The following is a 26,476-nucleotide window of genomic DNA, read 5'->3' as shown; positions in this document are numbered from 1 at the left end:
GGAATCAAAATGTACTTAAAGTACCCAAAGTAGAAAGTACTCATTATGCAGAATGTCCCATTTCAAGTTTTCAAATATATACAAATCTTTTGAAAATTATAGGGATATTATAGGGATGTATACTGTATGTATGCACTTTAGGGGCAGCAGTGGCTCAGGGGTAGAGTGGCCGTTAGAACGGCCTGATGGAAGCCGTGAGCTTTCCAGTTCGATCCCCCAGAGTTAGTGTCGAAGTGTCCTTGAGCAAGACGCTGAACCACTAATTCCTCCACCATCGGTTTATGAATGTGTGTGTGAACGGGTGAATGTAATGCACAATCTATGTAAAGCGCTTCGGATAAAAGCGCTATATAAATGCACCATTTACCACTGTTGTACAGTATACTAATTCTCTAGCATTAAAACATAAATAAATAAAAGATCCAGCGCAAACCCTTTGCCAAGCGTCCTAGTTCCAAAACGTGACACGTTAGCATGTGTGAGCACTGATATAGGTGCCGCTGTGCTGCTGAGACAAAGACAAGAGGATTTGGCTGTCGTACCAGGGAATGGCGGTGAATCACTCATTCTTTACATGATGGCACGTGTGGAATGAGCATGGATATGTTCTTTCTTTGCACATTTAATCCCTTGTCAAAGCTCGGCAAACGCAAACACAAAAAAAAAGAATCTATAAAGTTTTGCGGCCCTTCTATGGGCGCGTGGAATCTCTGCATGTGTGTGCGTGCGTGTGAGCATACCTCGAGAACCGTCTGACCGACTGACTTCAAACTCAGCTTGTGAGTATACTACACAATCTATAAGCTCACCAGTGGCGTGCACAGACATTTTGAGGGGCAGGTGCTCAAGTAAATTATACTTTTTTTTGTTTACTTGATCTGCTCTTTTTTCCCCTCTACACCTGTACCTCTTTGCCAAAAATAGCAGATCTACAAGCCCACAACGCCTCGCAGCGCGAGGCGTTGTGGGCTTGTAGATCTGCTATTTTTGGCTAAAGTTCTCCTCAGAAAAGGGATGCTAGGTTTCGAGTGGTTATGGTAAAAAGACAAATCATATCACATAAAGATTTGGCGGACCCCCTGTAGTAACTCTGAGGACCCCCTAGGGGTCCCGGACCCCCTGTTGAAGACCCCTGCTGTAAACTGGGCACACTTCAAAAAGGGCACTTCTGGTCAAGAGGGCAAAGGGCAGGTGCTCTAGCGCCACCTAGAATCTATCTGTGCACGTCCCTGAAGCTCACGTGTCGCAGTGCAACGCGTTGTGAGCTAGTAGAGCTGCTATTTTAGAAAACTTTTGGACACATTTGGAAACATTTGAGTACTTTTGCTTTCCTACAATAAATATACGTTGATACCAATACGTTTATACTTTTACTCAAGGCAGTAACAGTACATACGGATCCGTCCTGCGTCAGCTAACATAGTGCAACCCCCCCCCCCCCCCCCTGCATCACTTAGCATATGCTAAATTATTAATTCATCACCCCCCCACCCCAACCCGTATGTGTCCCACGGGGTCAACAATCCATTAGGTGCAACAGATCAGATCAATAGATCCTCAGCATGCACTATTACTACACCTCCCTGGAACCACTCTGTCCACTTTAACTCATCAACGCATCGTGAGCTTGTAGATCGTAAGATAAAGTAGATAGTAGGGCTTAACTTATACTTGGTTGACTGGGGCCCCCCAGTGCACTAAACTTGGGCCCCCTTCCGTTTATTCCCTCTTCACCAAATCTCTTTGCAGAAAATAGCCAATCTGCAACACATTGTGAGCTTGCAGATCTGCTATCTTCGCGCCAAATATTCGCTTGTAGGGGCGCTGGGATTCATGCAGTAAGTGGTTGAGATGAAGAAGGAGGACAATAATTTGAGGCTAAGAGATCTGAGGAGAATACAAGGACGAAAAAGGCAGGTAGTTTATTATTTAAAAAAAAAAAAAGATACAGTGAAAATAGCCGATCTACAAGTTCTGTGAGCTTGTACAGTAGATCGTCTATCTTCGCTATTTTTGTACGCCACCATTGTATAATGAAGTTTAATACAGGGTTAAGAGGTTGATCAAATCAATGTAGTCGATTATAAAAAAAACCCACTGAAGGCAGTGAAAGAATTATTCTAGCCAAAAGATGGCAGTGCAATCTAGCATAGAGACTGTGGCACAAGACTGGTGTAGTTAGGAGATATGCCATCAGTGACACTGATGACATCACTGAAACTCACCTGAGCGTGTCATCAGGTGAGGTGTTTAGCTCTGCCCAGAAAAAAAATCTGCTCTCAACAGGAAATGCCCAAAACAGGGCATTTCCTGTTTACAGGCTCTTTAAGTCAGTTACTGGTTCTAAATATCGGTTTTGATATATTGTAGGTTAATTGCCCTCAACCTTTTCTGGATCAAGGACCACGCGGCAGCCTTAAGTGGTCAGATGGGTGTGCCGCCTGCATTATCTGAGCATGTTTATATTAATGATCAATCAATATATTGAGTGTTCCTATTTGTCGGTATCCGAATGAAAAAAGGTTCAAAAGTGTCATAAATGTGTTTAAATGTCATACGGTATGATCATTCAAATCTTGTGTCTAGTGTTCTGCCAATTATTTGGGGGCCCCCCTTGCAATACCCTCGTGGCCCAGCAGTAGAGCCCTGGCCCACAGGTTGAGAATCGTCATTTTAGAATAGATAATAATACAACAAAAAAAAAAAGGTTAAGTAGCACAGAGAGGCGGTGGAGTCATACTATCTTCCTCCACCACTTGTCCGATGGCAGGCGGAGACAGTCACTTGATTTACGAGTCCCATAATGGGGTGAAGTTTTCTGTCTTCTTAGCTCATATTGGCAGAGAGGTTTCATTAATGCAGGAGGCGGCGTGCGCGCCGCGCACACACAGGCACGCGGCAAGGTCAAAGTCAGCCCAAGCGGAGGCTCATATAACACTGTGTGTTTACGCGGGAGGAGAGGGCGGCATTCCTTCAGGCGACTTTTTGCCCCAATCCATTCATAGGCTATAAGCAGTTCCTATTCCTATTATAAGTCAAATATATATATATATATACATTTGCTGGGGGGGGGAATACAATTTGAACCCTTTAAGACCGAGAGAAGTATCTGTGTCATTTTTAGATTTGAGCAAAAAAAACTACACCTAGGCTATTCAAAAATAGCAGATATACAAGCTCATAGCGCGGCACCGAGTGCCGCGCTATGAGCTTGTAGATCTGCTATTTTTGAGAAATCGTGAACATTTTTGCAAATCTTTGAATATATATTTTTTAAAGCAAACATTTGTAACTCAAATCTTTGCTTCTGGGGGTCCCTGGAACTAAATATTTTGAGATGGGGGTCCGCGGCCAAATACATATCATTTTGGGGTCCTTGACATGAAAAAGATTGAGACATAGTAACATAAGTTTTTTTTCAAAAAACAGTTAGGATTTAGAAGACATTTTGCACAATCGGCCTCAGGTCTTAACGGGTTAAAATAATAGTGAAAATAAAATATTAGCGAAAATAGCCGATCTACAAGCTCACTGTGAGCGTGTGAGCTTAGATCATCTATTTCTGTATTGTACAATTGGAACCCTCTGTAATACTATATAGAGGTATAATTTACCACCACATTCTGTTCAGGAGAGGTACAGATGTGCCACTTCAAAACTTCACACGTTACTGTTCTTTCCCTGAAAGTGGCCTGAAAATGCATTTTTTTCCTCCCTTTTCTGCCCTTAAAATGCACTGTTTTGCCCCTGAAAAGAAGTTGTGACTACACCCCCCTGTTTTTCCCTTCAACAGACATCCATATACATGAGAACAAAAGAATGTGTGTTGAATAAGGTGTCAGACTCATTATGAGGCGAAAGGTGATTTGACCAGTTGCTCAAATTAATTAGCATCATAAAAGCAGTGATCATCAAAATAATTCAGCATTTTAAATGCCCTTCTTTGTCCCTCTTATTGCCCTGGGAATCCCCTGAAAATCTACTGTCTTGGCGATGGCAGGACATGTGAAGTTTTGAAGTGGCACATCTGTACTATCTGGTCCCTGTGGGAGAGGGAGAATTGCTTTTATTGCAGATGGCTTAGATGACTGCACAGGCAAAATAAGGATAGTCATTTTGTATATTAAAACGAAATGTGGATGCCCGAGAGTTCTACTCCACTAATGTATATTCCAGAGGCAAATGTTGAACTATTTACTCCACTACAATTATCTGCAAACTTAAGTTAGAAGTTGGATTTAGATTATCATTATAAAACATTACTTAACCATTTAAAGGACAACTTTGGTTTTTCACAACCATGGTTTATATTTTAGCTTGTAATCAAAGTAAATAAAAGATGAGTGTTGTTTTTTATTTATTTACTGCTTTCTATAATTTTAGCGAGTTTAGCGATATTTTTTACAGTGGGCGGGGGCATTCTGTCCGGTGGCTAAATATGCCTTTTACACAATCCCATGTGTCCCATGGTCTTTGATGGCCAGATGTGAGTTATTGGGGGCTAGAAGAGCTACTGTAAATAATAATAAAGAAAACGCAGAGTTATTGTGTAAAAAAAAATCATATTTAGCCAACGGACCGAATGCCCCCGCCCACTGTAAAAAAAGATCGCGAAAATTACAAAAACTATAGAAAGCAGTAAATGAAAAAAAAAAAATACACTCATCTTTTATTTACTTCAATTACAAGCTAACATATAAACCATGGTTGTGAAAAACCAAAGTTGTCCTTTAAGGTATTTTTTTATACATCAAAAACAGACAATCTGCGAGTTCACAAGGCGTTACACGGCGACACGTTGTGAGCTTGTAGATCGCCTATATTTTCGAAAGGTTTTGACACATTTAGCAAACTTTTGAAAAAAAAAAAAAAAAAAAGGTGAAGTATGAACCTTCTGCATAATGTATACTTTTAGAATAATAATAATTATAATAATAATATTTGTTTTAATTATTTCTCTATTGGGTAGCACTTTATAATAATGACTGTATACATGTTTTATAACGGGTCATTATTATACAGTGCTATACTCTATATTGTGGTATAGCTACTTTTACTTTTTAAAATCTGAGTTCTTCCTCCAGCATTGTTTACATCCAGATGTCTTTATGTAAGCTTGCGGTGAACAAATAGAACGGAGGCCCTTGGGGACATAAAGCGCTCACAAACATTGTTGTTTCCTCCTCTCCGCTGATGGGCGAGTAAGTGTTGCCCCTTAATTTGCTTCTGAATGGCGCTAGACTGGCGACAGAGCCCCACTTCTCCTTCCAAATCAAGTCTGCTCTGGCCCCCCCCCGACTATCCGCGTGATTACACAATAACTCGGAGCTGACTGATTGTGTATACCTCCGGCGAGCGCTGCCAGCCTCGCTGAATGGAGGGAGGAGGACTGTGGGATTGGGGCACTGTCCGCCCGCCAGGCTTCAATTTAACGGGCGCCCGCCACGGGCCGACGATGAGGAGAATGCTAATTCCGTTGTTGAAAACGGCGGGCGGGCGAGGGCCAAACCTTCTCTTCTTGGCTCGCGACGACGACGGCGGCGGCATAGAGAGAGCTCTCCGTCTCTCACAGGTTCATGGGAGGCCAAGCTCCGCCGCCCGCGTCTGCTATTACGATGCCCGCCCCGTCTATTCACTTTAAGTCTGACCTGGAGGACAGAACGTGTCCTCAAAGGTTCGTCTCTCAGGGCGGAATGAAAATGACAGCGTGCCTCTGTTTAAAGACAGACAGACATGTCAAAGTGTCCCCTGAGCAAAGAGTACATGTACTTTAGTTACTTTCCACTACGGGCTCTCTTTGTTTCATCCGCGTGCAGACATCTGGAGGTGGTGGATGTATCCCCGTTGCCATTCGCTCTTTAATTTCCCCCAAAAACAAGCAATGGGGCCCATTAACCCATTTAGACCGGGAACGCATCCGTGTCATTTTAAGATTTCTTTGGCTATTCAAAAATAGCAGATATACAAGCTTGTAGTGCGGCACCGAGTGCCGCGCTACAAGCTTGTAGATCTGCTATTTTCTTTCTTACGTGAAAATGTGTGCAAATCTTTGAATGTGTATATATTTTAAAGCGAACATTTTTAACTCAAATCTTTGTTTCTGGGGGTCCCTGGAACAACATATTTTGAGATGGGGGGTCCTTGACATGAAACAGTTTGAGAACCACTGATTATAGCGACATACGTTTTTTCAAAAAACTGAAAATGTTCGCTTTATTTTTCAAAAAATAGCAGATCTACAAGCTCGGTGCCGTGCTATGAACTTGTTTATCTGCTGTTTTTGAAGTATAAGATAATGGTTAAAGTGGTTATAAACATCTAAAACGACACAGATGCCCTCCCGGTCTTGATGGGTTAAAAAAAAAAACGTAATGTTATCCGCCGCTGTGACCTTGAATTGCTATAACGTCATTCCTGAGCGCCGGCGCAATCACCTTCTTTGATTGCCAGGTGTATCATGGTTAATTGGAGCGCTGACACTCATTTCCATCACAATCGGAGCGGTTGGGGAGGAAATTGGCTAGCGATTACTGTACCGCCGCGCGGCGAGAGGGGAACGGGGCGCTTTGGAATTGATTGGAGCTCAGCGTGACTGACGCACATGCATGCTCCCGTGCGCCATATGATCTTTTTTTTATTTTATTTGATGTAGTGTGTCACAGATGTCACATAAGTGCCCCCCCCCCCTCACTCCCTCCCTCTCTTTCTTTCTGTCAGCGGTGGAACGTTACTATAAGTACATTTACTCGAGTACAAATTTGTGGAACTTTTACTTTCCATTTTTCAATACTTTATATTTCTGCTCCACCTCATCGCAAGAGGCACATATTGTACTTGGTGCTCCACCACAATTATTTGACAGCTTTAGTCACTAATTACTCTCCAGATTCATATTATTAATACCAATTCTACGTTATTATCTAGAAGCTCACAGTGCTTTTCGATGCGACGAGTTGTGAGCGCGTACATTTGCTGCTTTTGGAGAGGAAAATGTGTATTTTAGTACTTTTGTACTGGCATATTTTGTACTTTGACTCAAGTCAAATTTTGACCACAGGCGTTCTACTTGTAACAAAGTATTTTTTTAATATTGTGATACTGCTACTTTTACTTCAGTAAGCAGTGGTGTAAAGTAACTAATTACATTTACAATCGCGACGCATTGTGAGCTTGTAGATCTGCTATTTTCAAAAGATTTTCATACATTTGAAGACTTGAAATGGGACATTCTGCATACTGAGTACTTGTACTTTTGGTACTTTTAAGTACATCTCGATGCCAATACTTTTGTACTTTTACCCAAGTACATTTTGAATTCGGGGGACTTTTACTTGTAACAGAGTATGTCTACATTGCAGTATTGATACTTTTACTTAAGTAAAACATTTTGAGTACTTTTTCCTCCACTGTCAGTATAAGTACTTCTTCTAAGTATAGTACTGCTCTGGTGCTGTTAAAACACGAGAGTGTCTCCTCAGCCTGGACGTCTGCCAGGAGGAGGGAGGCAGCATCACGTGTCTTCATTTGATTTGGAGGAGTGACGCGGCGGAAGCTTTTTTTTCACAGTGCTGCGTAGTGTGTCCTTCCCCCACACAGTTCTCCTCATTCTCCCCGGGAACATAATGGCCACCGGTGAAGGCTTTACAATACTCCGTAAATTTCCCTAAAGATATGATGGAGATTGAAGCGGGTCCAAAAGAGGGGTTTCATTGCCAACCGACTCAACACAGTCTCACTGCCCCGAAGTCACATATTGACTTTTTTGCAGAACGCCTTCTAGTCACATTGTGACTGCCCAACGTCATAATATGACTTCCCAGCAGTCATAATGTGACTTTAGGGTAGCTCCATTGAGATACATAGCTGAATAGACAACATGCGTTAAAAGCTGTGGTTTAAATGCAACATAACACACGTCACCACCCAAACAAACCTGGAAATATTCTGTGCATTTTCATATTTTGTTGATCATTTTTCGATAAGTGTTTGTTGAGAACGATAGATTTGTTTAACTTTTCCAACCCCCTGACGTCACGTCAATAAAGATCTGACAAAAAGAGGACCAAAAAAATGTTTTATGATCTATCTATCTATCTACATAAACGTTCAAAAGTGCTGACCCTATGGCCACAAATGTTGCAATTATGTACGGGTCCTTAAAAGTACCCGTATCTTCCGTATTTTTTAATGAAAAGTATTTTAATCTGATTGGTGGCCATTTTATCAGAGAGTTGTAATGTTGCGTGAGTGCAGTACACCTCTCAACCCATAGGGTCACGTGAAAACATATGGCAGAAATGGCCAGCAATTGGATTAAAAGGTTTTTTATTGAACATTAAAAAAAATACGGGTACTTTTGAGAAACCATATATAATTATAACATCCGTGGTCATAAGTTAGTATCTTTTTATTTGAAATGTGAACGTTTATGTAGATGTACGGGCTGTAAATGTAGAAGTGCAAACACCAGGTTAAAGTTTCGCCATGCCTGCCATAATTTATTCTACATCTACATAAACGTTCAAAGTCACAAACATTATTATCATTCTTAAGTTAATTAAAATAATGTTAATTATTGTCTGAGCCCGGAACTGTTATTTCTGATCGTCCATTTAAATAATCGTTCATTATTTAAATGGATTATTATTGGTTATTAAACCATTTCACTCGCAATATTTATGTTAAAACGTATTTTACATCGATCGTATGCGTGATTACGGTGGATATAACTGCAAACGAACTATATTTACTATATATATATATATATATATATATATATATATATATATACACACACACGATTCATCATTATTATTTGTATTTATTATTATTGTTATTTATTAATATTATTTATTTATTGGCCTTATGTTATTAATAATTATTATTATTAACATAAGGCCAATACATGAATCGAATACATCAAGTCAGGAGGGCACTAGAGACATCTGGGCACTATGGTACAACTGGGCACCTTGACAACTGGCACTAGGTACATGTGGGCACTTGGCCAACTGGGCACTAGGTACATGTGGGCACCTGGACAACTGGGCACTAGGGACATCTGGGCACCTTATTTTGGACGACTGGGCACCTGGACATCTGGGCACTATGGTACATGTGGGCACCTGTACAACTGGGCTCTAGGTACATGTGGGCACCTGGAAAACTGGGCACTGGGGACATGTGGGCACCTGGACAACTGGGCACTATGGACACGTGGGCACCTGTACAACTGGGCACTAGGGACATGTGGGCACTTGGAGAGATGGGCACCAAAACCATCTGGGCACTAGGGACATGTGGGCACCTGGACGAGTGGGCAATTAGGGGTGGAGACATCTGGGCACTAGAGACATGTGGGCACCTGGACACCTGGGCACTAGGGACATCTGGGCACCTTATTTTGGACGACTGGGCACCTGGACATCTGGGCACTATGGTACATGTGGGCACCTGTACAACTGGGCTCTAGGTACATGTGGGCACCTGGAAAACTGGGCACTGGTGACATGTGGGCACCTGTACAACTGGGCACTAGGGACATGTGGGCACTTGGAGAGATGGGCACCAAAACCATCTGGGCACTAGGGACATGTGGGCACCTGGACGAGTGGGCAATTAGGGGTGGAGACATCTGGGCACTAGAGACATGTGGGCACCTGGACACCTGGGCACTAGGGACATCTGGGCACCTTATTTTGGACGACTGGGCACCTGGACATCTGGGCACTATGGTACATGTGGGCACCTGTACAACTGGGCACTGGGGACATGTGGGCACCTGGACAACTGGGCACTATGGACACGTGGGCACCTGTACAACTGGGCACTAGGGACATGTGGGCACTTGGAGAGATGGGCACCAAAACCATCTGGGCACTAGGGACATGTGGGCACCTGGACGAGTGGGCAATTAGGGGTGGAGACATCTGGGCACTAGAGACATGTGGGCACCTGGACACCTGGGCACTAGGGACATCTGGGCACCTTATTTTGGACGACTGGGCACCTGGACATCTGGGCACTATGGTACATGTGGGCACCTGTACAACTGGGCTCTAGGTACATGTGGGCACCTGGAAAACTGGGCACTGGGGACATGTGGGCACCTGGACAACTGGGCACTATGGACACGTGGGCAGCTGTACAACTGGGCACTAGGGACATGTGGGCACTTGGAGAGATGGGCACCAAAACCATCTGGGCACTAGGGACATGTGGGCAACTGGAGAGGTGGGCACTAAAACCATCTGGGCACTAGGGACATGTGGGCACCTGGACAAGTGGGCAATTAGGGGTGGAGACATGAGGGCACTAGGGACATGTGGGCACCTGGACAACTGGGCAATATGGACATCTGGGCACTATGGTACATGTGGGCACCTGTACAACTGGGCACTAGGTACATATGGGCACCTGGACAAATGGGCACTGGGGACATGTGGGCACCTGGACAACTGGGCACTATGGACATGTGGGCACCTGGACAACTGGGCACTATGGACATGTGGGCACCTGGACAACTGGGCACTAGGGACATCTGGGCACTATGGTACATGTGGTGGGCACCTGGAAAACTGGGCATTATTGACATCTGGGCACCATATTTTTGGGACGACTGGGCACCTGGACATCCGGGCACTATGGTACATGTGACATGTGGTGGGCACCTGGAAAACTGGGCATTAGTGACATCTGGGCACCATGTTTTTGGGACGACTGGGCACTTGGACAACTGGGCACTAGGGACATCTGGGCACCATGTGTTTGGGACAACTGGGCACCTGGACATCTGGGCACATGGACATCTGGGCACTAGGGACATCTGGGCACTAGGGTACTTGTGGGAACCTGTACAACTGGGCACTAGGTACATGTAGGCATCTCGATAACTGGGCACTAGGGACATGTGGGAACCTGGGAAACTGGGCACTAGGGACATGTGTGCACCTGGAGAGGTGGGCACCAAAACCATCTGGGCACTAGGGACATGTGGGCACCTGGACAAGTGGGCAATTAGGGGTGGAGACATGAGGGCACTAGGGACATGTGGGCACCTGGACAACTGGGCAATATGGACATCTGGGCACTATGGTACATGTGGGCACCTGTACAACTGGGCACTAGGTACATGTGGGCACCTGGCGAGGGTCCCTCGCCTGGAAAAAAATAAAAATAATAATCTGTTGTCCAATTGTGTCAGCGCCCCCTAGTGGCCAAATTATTCAAGAAGCCCAATAACCCTAATTTTCAGAACCACATGTTTGTGTGTGAGGAAAGTTATATGGACGCGTCCGGGGTGAAGAGCTGATCAATAATACGTTGTCCGATTGTTTCAGCGCCCCCTAGGGGCCGATATAATAGTGAAAAACTGTTTGAAAGGAGTAAAAACAAAATTGGACACCTGTTTCTGGGTCAGCGCGTCGCCCCGAACGCGCCCATATAACTCTCCTCGCACACGGCCTTACCATTCTCCTTAATTGGCTAGGGTCAAATGTCAAGTTATTACGCGCAATAAAGCGATATATCTCGAAATCGATGCATTTTTAGAATCCACCTTTCGGATATGTTGTACAGCTTGCCAAGGCGCACGTGTGGATGTCTTGTTTGTCCCGGTACGACACTCCTAAGTTGACCTCCTACACTTTCAGAAGGCACATAGAGTCTTATATCTTAAGACCATATCAAAGGACAAAGTCAGAAATAGAAATGTGTCGTAACGGGACAAACAAGACATCCACATGTGCGTCTCAGCCAGCTCTACAACATATCCAAAAAGTGGACCCTAAGTCCTTATCGTATCCGAGATATTGAGCGAGATAGCGAAGCCGTAACCATAGCCAATTAACGGATAATTAAATCATGATTTGATATTAGGGTTTGATTATTTCAAATTTTAGCATCATTTTACGTGTAGATTTGGGAAAAAAATATATCAGAGTAATCACAGGCTTGGAACACCCTAAAACCAACCAGGAAGTGGCCTTTTGAGGCACTTCCTGTTGTCCGAGAAAAAAGAAACTTGCATATTTGGAATCAGCGCCATCACATTAGTCTAAAGCCAGAGTCTCGAAGAAAAATACAATTTCTAAAAATTTAACGAGGGTTGACCTTTGCAGTCTTTTCGCTGACCTTTGAGCTTTATCAGTGTCAAAAAAAATCAGGGCCGGTGCCAAAAATCCGGCTTACTCTCAATATGGATTGAGAGAAGTTTCGGATTTTAAAAAAATATCTGGAGCGATTAGTTACAGATTTTGTGCTCAACAAAATCAGTTTTTTATACAAAAGTCAACGTCCAATCTTTTTGGTGACCGTTTGTATTTCCCAAGGTCCTAGAAAATCGAGACCTATCCCATTCAATTCAGCGTCTTTTTTTAAGTCTGAAAAGGTTTTTTTTAATTTAAAAATAAAATATTTTTAAAAAATGTGAGAAAAGCTAAACTTTGAACTATTTCAAAAATCTTAAACTTCTTATTAAACAATTCTAGACTATTGATGTAACCTACCATTCGACTCAATATCATATAAATAAGAGGGTGGAAGGGTCAAAATAAAATAATAATATGTTTGTGAAAAAAGCTTCAAGTTTACTAAACTTTAACGCTTGTTTAAACCACTTTCTAAGAGTCATACAAAATCGAGACCTAGCCCATTCGATTCAGCGTCCTCTTCTGAGTCTGAAAACGTGTTTTTTAATTTAAAAAAAATATTTTTGAAAAATGTGAAAAAAGCTTAACTTTGAACTATTTCAAAAATCTATAACTTCTTATTGAAAAGTTGTAGACTATTGATGTAACCCACCATTCGACATAACCAGGGTTGACCTTTGCAGTCTTTTTGCTGACCTTTGAGCTTTATCAGTGTCACATGTACATATACATATACGTATATGTTATATTATGCATATAAATAGATAAATACAAACACCAAAATTATCCTCACTTATAATGTTAAGTAAGGATTACTGAAAAGACATTAGTTTAATACCAAATCCTCCTCACTTATAATGTTAAGTAAGGGTTACTGAAAAGACATTAGTTTAATACAAATCCTCCTCACTTATAATGTTTAGTAAGGATTACTGAAAAGACATGAGTTTAATAAAACACTAAAAGTCATCCTCACTTATAATGTTAAGTAAAGATTACTGAAAAGACATTAGTTTACTTACAAATCCTCCTCACTTTATAATGTTAAGTAAGGGTTACTGAAAAGACGAAGTTTAATTACTTTCCTCACCAGAAAGTTGACTCTACTAGATTTCATCTAGTAGAGTCAACAAATTAAGCCGAAATGAGTAAAGAGTACTCTTTCTTTTAAGTAAGGTCTACCATTACATGAAATCAGATTTTACAGTGCCCCACATGTCCCTAGTGCCCAGATGTCTCCACCCCTAATTGCCCACTTGTCCAGGTGCCCACATGTCCCTAGTGCCCAGATGGTTTTGGTGCCCACCTCTCCAGGTGCCCACATGTCCCTAGTGCCCAGGTGTCCAGGTGCCCACATGTCTCTAGTGCCCAGATGTCTCCACCCCTAATTGCCCACTCGTCCAGGTGCCCACATGTCCCTAGTGCCCAGATGGTTTTGGTGCCCATCTCTCCAAGTGCCCACATGTCCCTAGTGCCCAGTTGTACAGGTGCCCACGTGTCCATAGTGCCCAGTTGTCCAGGTGCCCACATGTCCCCAGTGCCCAGTTTTCCAGGTGCCCACATGTACCTAGAGCCCAGTTGTACAGGTGCCCACATGTACCATAGTGCCCAGATGTCCAGGTGCCCAGTCGTCCAAAATAAGGTGCCCAGATGTCCCTAGTGCCCAGGTGTCCAGGTGCCCACATGTCTCTAGTGCCCAGATGTCTCCACCCCTAATTGCCCACTCGTCCAGGTGCCCACATGTCCCTAGTGCCCAGATGGTTTTGGTGCCCATCTCTCCAAGTGCCCACATGTCCCTAGTGCCCAGTTGTACAGGTGCCCACATGTCCCCAGTGCCCAGTTTTCCAGGTGCCCACATGTACCTAGAGCCCAGTTGTACAGGTGCCCACATGTACCATAGTGCCCAGATGTCCAGGTGCCCAGTCGTCCAAAATAAGGTGCCCAGATGTCCCTAGTGCCCAGGTGTCCAGGTGCCCACATGTCTCTAGTGCCCAGATGTCTCCACCCCTAATTGCCCACTCGTCCAGGTGCCCACATGTCCCTAGTGCCCAGATGGTTTTGGTGCCCATCTCTCCAAGTGCCCACATGTCCCTAGTGCCCAGTTGTACAGGTGCCCACGTGTCCATAGTGCCCAGTTGTCCAGGTGCCCACATGTCCCCAGTGCCCAGTTTTCCAGGTGCCCACATGTACCTAGAGCCCAGTTGTACAGGTGCCCACATGTACCATAGTGCCCAGATGTCCAGGTGCCCAGTCGTCCAAAATAAGGTGCCCAGATGTCCCTAGTGCCCAGTTGTCCAGGTGCCCACATGTACCTAGTGCCCAGTTGGCCAAGTGCCCACATGTACCTAGTGCCAGTTGTCAAGGTGCCCAGTTGTACCATAGTGCCCAGATGTCTCTAGTGCCCTCCTGACTTGATGTATTCGATTCATGTATTGGCCTTATGTTAATAATAATAATTATTAATAACATAAGGCCAATAAATAAATAATATTAATAAATAACAATAATAATAAATACAAATAATAATGATGAATCGTGTGTGTGTATATATATATATATATATATATATATATATATATATATATAGTAAATATAGTTCGTTTGCAGTTATATCCACCGTAATCACGCATACGATCGATGTAAAATACGTTTTAACATAAATATTGCGAGTGAAATGGTTTAATAACCAATAATAATCCATTTAAATAATGAACGATTATTTAAATGGACGATCAGAAATAACAGTTCCGGGCTCAGACAATAATTAACATTATTTTAATTAACTTAAGAATGATAATAATGTTTGTGACTTTGAACGTTTATGTAGATGTAGAATAAATTATGGCAGGCATGGCGAAACTTTAACCTGGTGTTTGCACTTCTACATTTACAGCCCGTACATCTACATAAACGTTCACATTTCAAATAAAAAGATACTAACTTATGACCACGGATGTTATAATTATATATGGTTTCTCAAAAGTACCCGTATTTTTTTTAATGTTCAATAAAAAACCTTTTAATCCAATTGCTGGCCATTTCTGCCATATGTTTTCACGTGACCCTATGGGTTGAGAGGTGTACTGCACTCACGCAACATTACAACTCTCTGATAAAATGGCCACCAATCAGATTAAAATACTTTTCATTAAAAAATACGGAAGATACGGGTACTTTTAAGGACCCGTACATAATTGCAACATTTGTGGCCATAGGGTCAGCACTTTTGAACGTTTATGTAGATAGATAGATAGATCATAAAACATTTTTTTGGTCCTCTTTTTGTCAGATCTTTATTGACACTGAAAAAGACGTCGCAGAATGCAGGAAGTAATCTGACGTGACGTCAGGGGGTTGGAAAAGTTAAACAAATCTATCGTTCTCAACAAACACTTATCGAAAAATGATCAACAAAATATGAAAATGCACAGAATATTTCCAGGTTTGTTTGGGTGGTGACGTGTGTTATGTTGCATTTAAACCACAGCTTTTAACGCATGTTGTCTATTCAGCTATGTATCTCAATGGAGCTACCCTAAAGTCACATTATGACTGCTGGGAAGTCACATTATGACGTTGGGCAGTCACAATGTGACTAGAAGGCGTTCTGCAAAAAAGTCAATATGTGACTTCGGGGCAGTGAGACTGTGTTGACCGACTGTATTAACTCCAGCTCCCCAATCAGTGGAATGAACGTGGAATGAAAAAAGAGAAGAAGGAAACTTTGCTTTCACTTTGGTTGGCTTATGCAGTCCACACTCCACACTCCACAGATATGAGTTAATCAAAATAATCTATTTAAAGGAGTAATTCACCCACATTTTCTATCAATTACACACCCCATGAAGCCTTGAATTCATGGACTTTTTTTTCTTTTTTCTTTTTGCATTCCTAAGCCAATAATTTGATAACCGGCGGAAAGATGCTAATGTCTCCGGTAGGAGACTTAAAGTTGACGCTTTGAGTCTCCCAGCCAAAATAATATCCATGAATTGAAGTCTCCATGGGGTGTGTAATCAATATGAAAAAAAAATCTATTGGTGAATTTAATAGTTTATTAAAACAATATCCATTTCATTTCTATTTTGGGCATGCCATTATTATAGTTAGTTTAAAAAAAAAATATATATATTAAAAAAAGAGTGAAATTAGCCGATCAACAAGCAACACATTACGATACGGCACGTTGTGAGCTTGTATACCTGTTTTTTTCACTATTTTTGCACAAACCCGTTGTGCGACAAAGTATGAAGCAACGCTGAAGTGGTTAATCAATTTGTTGATATATAATATACATCTTTTTATATATATATATAAAAACAATCTGCTTCTCGATCATTCGATGAATCGAAAAAGCAATCGATGGAATAACCGGCAAGAAAATAAATGGCTAGTTGTAGCCCACACATTATGAGGAAATAAGTTGAATTTCGTGGTCTGGTACTCCCGTGATCATGTAATAATAACTTATTAACCTTGGAGGTTGAGGGAGTTTCAGTTTTTTGACTGGCCCATTTGTCAGCTCCATACATCCAGCCGCTTTGAGCATGGAGAAAGGTCCGCTTAAAAGCCTAGGAATGATTAACATTTCATCTGCGTGCGCGTGTGTATGCGAGCGCACGCGCGCGCCTGCGTGTGCATTCCAGAGTGCATAGCAACACAGCGGAATCGACTCCATATTACGAGGCAGCTAATGCATGATGGGGCCATCAAATTAAAATGATGTATCGTTCAAATATTAGAATGAGTTACCGTTCTCTGGAACAAAAAAAATAAAATACACACACTCTTCTCTGGAATGGAGACCCTAAAGTCAGGGGAATTCTGGGAAAGTGAGTTTTGATTGGATTTCCACCTTGTCGCACCCTTTCCGAAGCATTGCATCGTTCAATATTCTGAAAGGATGCCATGCCAATGCCGGCGCATTAGTAGGCCTGACTTTCTATAACGAGATTAGTACAGTTGGAAATGTGAGGATTAGGATTTACAGTAATACAACATGCCAAGTTTGGCTGGTGAATTCTCATCGTTTATGCTTAAGGCGGTCATGTTGTGAAGCGCCATTCGCGACTGCATTTAGTTTCACTATAGGCACCGGCCTATTTGGGAACGAAGCAATTTGTGAATTCATGCCCCTGTTGTACTTGTACTCATTGTCAGAGTACATGTTGTACGTGTCTGTCCCTTTTATGCCCATTTATGTAACTCTCTGTATACTGTATGTCTGTGTCCATGTTATGCCCATATACATGGAGTCCCATGTCAGCCATGCCCAAATATGGAGTCCCGTGTCAGCCATGCCCAAATATGGAGTCCAGGCCAGTGTATGACATCAGGGTACTCCATATATGAGGATTGGCTTATTTATCGATATTTCTTGGGACAACCGCCGATCCAACCGACTTCGCACCTTCCATGTCACTCCGTTTGGTCCGTGGCGACACGCACAGCACGTCGGCGGTGCCCGGGACCGAACCGAACCAAACCCATGACCTTGTGGGTCCACAGGCAAGAGCTCTACCCGGACACAAATAGTTAACCCATTAAGACCTGGAACTGTGTCATTTTTTGATTTGAGCATAAAAGCATTATTTTACACTTTGGCTATTCAAAAATAGCAGATATACAAGCTCATAGCGCGGCACCAAGTGCCGCGCTATGAGCTTGTATATCTGCTATTTTTGAAATATCGTGAAAATGTGTGCAAATCTTCTGAATATATATATTTTAAAGCGAACATTTTTAACTCAAATCTTTGCTTCTGGGGGGTCCCTGGAACAAAATATTTTGGGGGTCCTTGACATGAAAAAAATTGAGCACCACTGATATAGAAACATACGTTTTTCAGAATACTGTTGAGATTTAGAAGACATGTAGAATCGGCTTCAGGTCTCAATGGGTTAAAGTAAAAGCTGCAGTACCTATGAATGGCCAGCATGTCCCACGCGCTTCAATGCAACCTCTGGGGTTCTGGGGGGGGGGCTTGGTTTATTTATACACATACCTCAGCACACAGGAGTAGTGGCCCACGTCGTCCAGCTCGGCCGGCCGAAACCAGATGGCGTCCTCCTCCTTGCTGGTGCGCGTGCCGTCGAAGCTGATGGGCTCCTCGAAGTCCCCGTGGCCCGTGCTCTTGTACCACATGAGGCTGAGGCCCGCGCTCTGCGCGTGCGTGTAGTTGGCGCGGATGTAGCCGTAGAACAGGGCGCACTTGATCCGCACGGGTTCGCCCAGGAGGACCTTGTACTTCAGGTAGTCCACCGACCAGTCCGTACAGCCGTCCACTGCAAAGACACAGGAACAAAAAGGGGGGGAGAGAGAGAGAAATGAGAAACGACATAGTAATTTGACATGGACGTCAACGATCGCATCGGACGAACCAGATATGCATTGTTTAAGTGTTATAGCCAGGGGTTGCCAGATCTGCTTATTATAATTTCCCCGCAATATTACAAAAAATAGCCGATCTACAAGCTCACAACGCGTCGCATGGCGACGCGTTGTGAGCTTGTAGATCTGCTATTTTCAAATAGCTGATGTATTATGTTAAAGCGCTCATGTAGCCCATAGTCGCTGCTTTTGGGCTGGTTTTCCTAGACCTGGTTGCTTGTTCCTCTCACAGAATCTGGCAACACTGGTTATAGCACGAGTGCACATTTTCAAATGCTCTGTTAACAAAAGCAAGTCTGGCATTTAGAATTTACTTGAGTAAAAGTACAAACGTATTGGCATCAAAATGTACTTAAAAGTACCATTGTGACCGGAACCGCTGCCGGTCATCAAATTATTGGCTTATAGGAATGTGACAAAAACAAAAAAAAAATCTGTGATCGCAGATTCATGTATGTCACGCTTCCGCAGATAAATCGGTAGCATAACGGGAGCAGAGTCACGCCGACCGACACATTTTAACCCGTTAAGACCGGGGAACCCATTTGAGTGTCATTTTAAGATTTCTTTAGCTATTCAAAATAGCAGATCTACAAGCTCATAGCACAGCACCGAGTGCCGCTCTATGAGCTTGTAGAAATATCTATTTTTTAAAGTGAACATTTGTAACTAAAATATTTGCTTCTGGGCAATCTACAAATGTCTTCGAAATCCTAACAGTTAAAAAAAAACAAAAAAACCTATGTTGCTGTATTATCAGTGGTTCTCAAACTTTTTCACGTGAAGAACCACCCAAAATGATGTATTTGGTCACGGACCCCCATCTCAAAATATTTTGTTCCAGGGACCCCCCAGAAGCAAAGATTTGAGTTGAAAAATATATTCAAAGATTTGCAAAAGTTTTCTCGATTTTTCAAAAATAGGAGATCTACAAGTTCAGAACGCGGTGCCACGCTATGAGCTTGTTTATCTGCTATTTTTTGGAATAGCCAAAGAAATCTAAAAAGACAGAGATGCATTCCCGGATTCAACGGGTTAATGCAATATCATCGCAATAAATGGTTAATCTTGATGAAAGTGTCCGACTGAAATAAACCTTTATGAAGCACTTTTTCGAAACAAAGTTGCAAAGCACTTCACAGCACGGCGGAATAAATGACGGCGGAGTTCAATGAAACGTGAAACATAAAAAGGGGGGGGAAATAAATAAATTAAGAAGGTGGGTGTGTCAGTGACAAGTCTGTGAATGGGTTTTGCCCCCGCCCCCCCCACCCCCAACAGAAAGATAAACCCAATTTGTGTCATCACAATGCATAACGGAGCAAACATTATGCTAATCGTGGAATTGGTATTTGGCAACGAGGAGCGGCACAGCCACTTTGGTCGCTGCTGGCATTTCGCTGTTTATTCAGTGCCGTGACAGCATAGGTGGTACCGTAATTAATCAAGACACCGTCTCCACCCCCCCCCCCCCCCCCCAAAAAAAAAAAAACGTTTCCTCCTTTTCTGGTATCAACAACACACGAACAAGGTGCAGGATAATACATGACACGTAACGGCTCTTAGTTGAGGGTGAGCAATGGGGACGTTCAGCGGGGCCTTGAAGCAGTCATAGAACATTACCTTGTGGGCTTTTTTATGAAACATCAACAGAGGCCCTGCTGTCTACTTTTGCGGCGCGACGACACCCCAGAATGTGGCGATGAAAAACCATTGTACTCTACATAAGACATTGATCCTCAACCTGTGGGCCGGACCACACCGGTGGGCCACAAGGATATTGCAAGTGGGCCTTCAAATATTTGGGCCTCCAAATATTTGAATATATATAACCAATGTTCTAATAAGAAATTGGTTCAGGGACCCTTGAAAGGGTTCCAGGGGCGTCCCCAGCAAAACAGAATATTTGTTTCGTGGCTATTCGAAAACAGCAGATCTACAAGCTGCTAGATCTGCTGTTATTTATATTTTTTTTAAAAAAGACAAATCTTCTTTTATCTTCTTCTGGAACAAAATCTTTTCAGATGGGGGTCCGTGGCCACATAATGATAATAGCTCAAATTTATATAGCACTTTTCTAAGTACACAAAGTCGCTTTACATAAAAAACAACTAAAACAAATATAGCTGCAAGCAGCGATAATACGGGGCCAGTGAGAGAGAGACATACAAACATGGAAACTGGAGAGAGAGAGAGAGAGAGAGAGAGAGAGAGAGAGAGAGATGGAAACTGGAGAGAGAGAGAGAGAGAGAGAGAGAGAGAGAGAGAGAGAGCCATGGAAACGGAATAGATTGAAGAGAGACATGGAAACGGAATAGATTGATGAGAGAGAGAGAGATGGAAACAGAATGGATAGATTGGACATCTCAACCTATTGCCATTAACAGGAATCGAACTCTCAACCTTCGGACTAGGATGAGGATAATTCCTTTTAACAGGTCGTTCATGAAAGTCCTTGTGGTCTTGTTTCCAATGAGAACCTGTGAGCAATTAGGGGTTAAGAGTCTTGCTCAGGGACAAATTTCATTTCATCGACGCATATGCTGGGATGGCCTGGAATCGAACCTGGGGCAACCAGGGCCTCTGGTTCCCTAGGCGTGCTCACTAACCACCCAGCTATGGCTGCCCCATGATAGGCTAATAGGCTGCAACACTACCTATAGTGCTATAGCTTTGTCCAGGCTGATGTTGTCTGTTGAAGATCATAAACTCTTGCCTTCTGTCATGAACCAAGCCAACACTAAGATCACTCGTTCACAAACCATTTACCAATAGAGAAATTGTATGTCTCCTCGCTACCGAAAACAGTGAAAGCAGCCGATCTACAAGCTCAGAAACACGTTGCTATCTGAAAAGTTTTGAGATTGTAGATCGGCTATTTTCAGAATGAAGTATGTCATACATTGAGAAATCGTACTCTCAAATAAGCATTTCAGGTTATCTTTACCATTTGCACATGTATTCATTGATACAGTCATGTTGTTTGCAATTCGACTTAAATTAAGTCTGCATCAAGTGAGGCTTGAACTGGCGACCCTGAGATTGTGAGGCCTTCATTTAAGGGAGACGCCATTGGCCCAACAGATAAGTAACTGTGAAAAAGGAGATCACACAGATGATACAGTTTCACGCAAATAGCTGAAAAATCCTGGGTTTAAGTGTTTTTCAAACTGCTCAAAATTGCGGACAATCTAAGGGCGGAGCTTACTGGTCAAAGAGATAGATGTGTTCCTCATGAGTCAAGGCACATGTGTAAGCAAGTTTCACGACTTTCGGCCAAACGAGGCATGACTTATGCCTGTTTAAAGTCTGCCTTTTCAAAAAATTGCTATAGCGCCCCCTTTTGGCCAATTGGAGTGAGATTGGTTTCAGTGATATTTGGAATGACCCTGTACATTTCTGCCAAGTTTCAAAGAAATGTGAGTCTGCATGTATGTTTTAGGCACAGATGAATAATTTTCATAAAACTGTAATAGTTAAAATCTATCTCCTCCTGGGATTTTTGAGCAATCTGCACGAAACATTTTACACATGAACTTTGGACCACTGCCTACAAAAATTTCCAACGGATTTTCCATAAGTGAAAAAATGCAGAAGTTAGGAGCCAATGGCTGTTTTTCATATAATTCAAAATGGTGGGCGATCTAAAGGTCAGAGGTCAAAAGTCAGACCACGAAAGTTGTCGGGCATGAAGAGACGCATGTGTGTATCCAAGTTTCATGGTTGTAGGTCAAACAGGGCATGAGTTGTACCTGTTCAAAGTTGGCACTTTCAATTGAGTGCTATAGCGCCACCCTTTGACGAATGAGTGTGAGAATTATTTCTTGGTAGTTTTTCATGAGCATCTACCATATGGCCGAGTTTCGTAAAAAGCGTATGCACGGTTAAGCCAGAACTGGCAAAAACAAGTATTTTTCAAACTGCTCAAAATTGCGGAAAATCTAAGGGCGGAGCTTAATGGTCAAATCGATACGTGTGTTCCTCATGAGTCAAGGCACATGTGTAAGCAAGTTTCACGACTTTCGGCCAAACGAGGCATGACTTTTGCCTGTTTAAAGTCTGCCTTTTCAAAAAATTGCTATAGCGCCCCCTTTTGGCCAATTGGAGTAAGATTGGTTTCAGTGATATTTGGAATGACCCTGTACATTTCTGCAAAGTTTCAAAGAAATGTGAGTCTGCATGTATGTTTTAGGCACAGATGAATAATTTTCATAAAACTGTAATAGTTAAAATCTATCTCCTCCTGGGATTTTTGAGCAATCTGCACGAAACGTTTCGTACTTGAACTTTGGACCACTTTCTACAAAAATTTCCAACGGATTTTCCATAAGTGAAAAAATGCAGAAGTTAGGAGCCAATGACTGTTTTTCATATAATTCAAAATGGTGGGAGATCTAAAGGTCAGAGGTCAAAAGTCAGAGTGTGAAAGTTGTTAAGCATGAGGAGACGCATATGTGTATCCAAGTTTCATGGCTGTAGGTCAAACAGGGCATGAATTGTACCTGGTCAAAGTTGGCATTTTCAATTGAGTGCTATAGCGCCACCTTTGGACGAAAGATTGTGAGAATTATTTTTTGATCGTTTTTCATGACCATCTACCATATGGCCGAGTTTCGTAAAAACCGACAGCGCGGTTCAGCCAGAACTGCGAAAAGTGGCAGAAGAAGAAGTGACAGAATAATGCGAATAACAATACGTGTCCAGAGCAGAGCTCTGGCCCCGTAATAAAGACAAAAAGTTAAGCATGGGTTGGGAGACATCCTAGCTAGACCTCAACTGGGAAAGGCTATCCTGAAGAGATGTGAATACATACCTACTGTACATAAACACACATACAGTACCTACATATCAACCATTCACTGTCTGAGCCGTGCTTTCTGCATTCAGTCCAACACCAAACCTGAATATTGTCCAACTAATATGATCTTCCTAATGTGTAACAAAAGTATTTGATATTGACCAGGACTAAAAGAAAGGCTGGAGAGATGCCAAGCGATAATTTATGGCTACTAAAAAAAAAGACTACAAGGCTTTCTTATTTTAAATGATATCTCCCACAGAAATTGATGCATTACTGTACGATCTCCCTGCTTGATATTATGAAAGATTAATGTATTTCAGATATGGCATCATCTTTCCCCCCCGGCCTGCCTGGTAGGTACAGCACCGAGTCACGTTCTTGTATTGAGTGGTGGAAAGTAACTACGTACTGTCACAGTGCGGGGCAGAGAGGTGTAGGACCCAAGCGCAGACAGTGAAGCGGAGACATAACGATTCAGATGCAGGGGGGGGGGGGGGGGGGGTTATTAATTAACCAGGGAATACAAAGACAACGCTAGGTAACTGACTGAACACAGTAACAACATTAACGAACCAACACAGACTGAAAATAGAGGGGAATATAAATAGACAGGGACTAACTAGGCACAGGTGAAAACCAAGGCCAATAAACACATGATTGGCTGGAACAGAACGAGACACAGGTGAACTACAATTGCAAAGACATACTGGTGAGACAAGACAGGTAGCAACAACTAGGGCAGACAGGAAACACCACCACAACACTAGATAATAAAGGTACGAGGAGAACATCAGGGCAAAAGGCAACAACAGAGTAACATGAATACAATTGGAACGATACAAAGAATGGCCCAAAGGGTCCAATACCATATATGGTCAGTCAAGGGCTAAATAATAAAGTCACAGTCCACGGCCCGAGGAGCGGACCATGACACCTACATTTACTCAAGTACTGTACTCTAATTTCTAAAGTATTATTACTTCACTTGAGTATTTACATTTTACTCCACATGTCAAGAGGCAAATATTGTACTTTTATTTTATTATTTTATTACCCCACTACACTTATCTGACAACTTTAGTTGCTTGATACTTTAGAGTTATTTTGTTATTACCTATTTTATACTTAATCTTTTGACAACGCTGAGGAAGGACCTGTTAGGTTGCTTTGTCTGTGGAGAGGTTAATAAAAGGACATTTATTGTGTGCTGGCTGTTTTCTCATTTTCATGACATAGTTGGGCCGTGCACCTTGAGACTGGTATTTAATCTCGAGTGTTGCGGGCATTCCGCTTTGGAGTGCTTTCGCTTACTTCAGGTATTTGAAAACAGCCTATCTACAAGCTCCCAACGTGAGTGAGCTTGTGGATCTGCTATTTTCAAATTCCCGCAATATGTGCAAGCTTCCGCAATTTCACAGCATGAATTCACATAAAACCCCCGCATATTCCATCGCAAAATGAAGAGTTTTTGTCCGCATAATCAAGGATTTTAGCCCATAAAATCAAGGATTTTAGACAGCATTTTTCTGGAAGGACTGGGTATTGCTCTTTCTACAAAAAAAAAACTGGAGTACTTCTTCCACCACTGCTTGTATTCATGGTTGATTCATAAAGTAGCCAGGGACGTGCACAGATAGACTCTAGGTGGTGCTGGAGCACCTGCCCTTTGCCCTCTTGACCAGAAGTGCCCTTTTGAAAACAAGAAAAAAAAAAACTTTCCCCCCCCCCCCAGTTTACAGCAGGGGTCTTCAACAGGGGGTCCGGGATCCCTAGGGGGGTCCTCAGAGTTACTACAGGGGGTCCACCAATTCTGTATGTGATATGATTTTTCTTTTTACCATAACCACTCGAAACCTAGCATCCCTTTTCTGAGGAGAACTTTAGCCAAAAATAGCCGATCTACAAGCCTGCGAGGCGTTGTGGGCTTGTAGATCGGCTATTTTTGGCAAAGAGGTACTGTATAGGTGTAGAGGGAAAAAAGAGCAGACCAAGTCAACAAAAAAAAAGTATAATTTACTTGAGCACCTGCCCCTCAAAATGTCTGTGCACGCCACTGAAAGTAGCCTATGTCCCCGGCTCATACAGTGCACAACGCTCAGTCGATAGCGACATCCATTTCCTGCTGCTACCAGGAGCAAGCATCAATATGAGGTCGTGGAGGTCGCCCGCTCGCCTCTGACGAAAGGGCATCGTCACCGCCGCGCGCAAACCTCGTATGTCCTTGTGTTTCAATGCATCCAATGTAGTTATTATTTAGTCACACGCTCTCTCGTTAATACGTTTCATTGGTTCAATGTTTTTATAAAACCACAACCTTAACACAGTGGTTCTCAACCTTTTCAGGCCGTGAACCCCCAAAATAATCATATTTGAACTGGGGACCCCCCATTTCGTTTGACTCCGTTCCAAAGATAAATATTGTGAAAATAGCCGATCTACAAGCTCACAACGCCTCGCGTTGCGAGGCGTTGTGAGCTTGTAGATCTGCTATTTTCACAATTATTGCCTCTTTCTTATGTTATTTGACAATTTGGCCAATGTTTTATAGTATAGTTTGTTGATTACTTTTGATGCAGTAAATGGTCTTTCCTTTTTACGTATTAAAAAGGTCTTAAAAGTCCTACATTTTCACTTCACTATCATCTGGGGACCCCCCCCAAAATCATGTGGGGACCCCCCTGGGGGTCCCGACCCACAGGTTGAGAACCACTGCCTTAACACACTTAAGTCCCTCTTAACCTCTTTCTTACCACACCTCGTATGTATTACCTCAGGTACCTTACCGCACCGTATTTAGATATACTGTACTATACTACGTGTAAATATGTAGATCATTTGTTTATTTTTTAATTATGTCTGTCCCACTCTTCCCCCTTGCCCCCCCTCCCTTCGTCTTCTTCCCAACAACGATGGAGCTTGCACAAAAACTAATTCCACCCACTGTCTTACACCTGTAAACCTGTGATGTGACAATAAAGTTGATTCTGATTCCGATTTAGCTTCTTTTCAAAACACTGTGAAAATAGCAGATCTATAAGCTCGCGACGCGTCGCGATGCGTTGCGAGCTTGTAGATCTGCTATTTTCTCTACTTTTGTGTGACGCTGTAGTGCGACGGAAGTAGGCGTTAATTTCCA

At 42.7% G+C, this 26,476-nt stretch overlaps 1 protein-coding gene across 1 annotated transcript in view; it reads right to left on the bottom strand.

Annotated features, from left to right (window-relative positions):
- The window catches only part of LOC311040419 (interleukin-1 receptor accessory protein-like 1), a gene marked incomplete at both ends in the record, with an annotated part of 684,931 nt that overhangs the window by 444,655 nt on the left and 213,800 nt on the right, over positions 1-26,476 (bottom strand). Inside the window, one exon of the mRNA XM_084050699.1 lies at positions 18,154-18,433. Coding sequence (XP_083906825.1) covers positions 18,154-18,433 — 280 coding nt within the window. The remainder of the gene's footprint in view (positions 1-18,153; positions 18,434-26,476) is intronic.

This window comes from Gymnoscopelus microlampas (assembly GCF_963454915.1).
Source record: "Gymnoscopelus microlampas genome assembly, chromosome: 24".
Taxonomy (NCBI): Eukaryota; Metazoa; Chordata; class Actinopteri; order Myctophiformes; family Myctophidae; genus Gymnoscopelus; species Gymnoscopelus microlampas.
The sequence above is the reverse complement of the archived record's forward strand: the minus strand, read 5'-3'. Positions and strand labels throughout refer to the sequence as shown.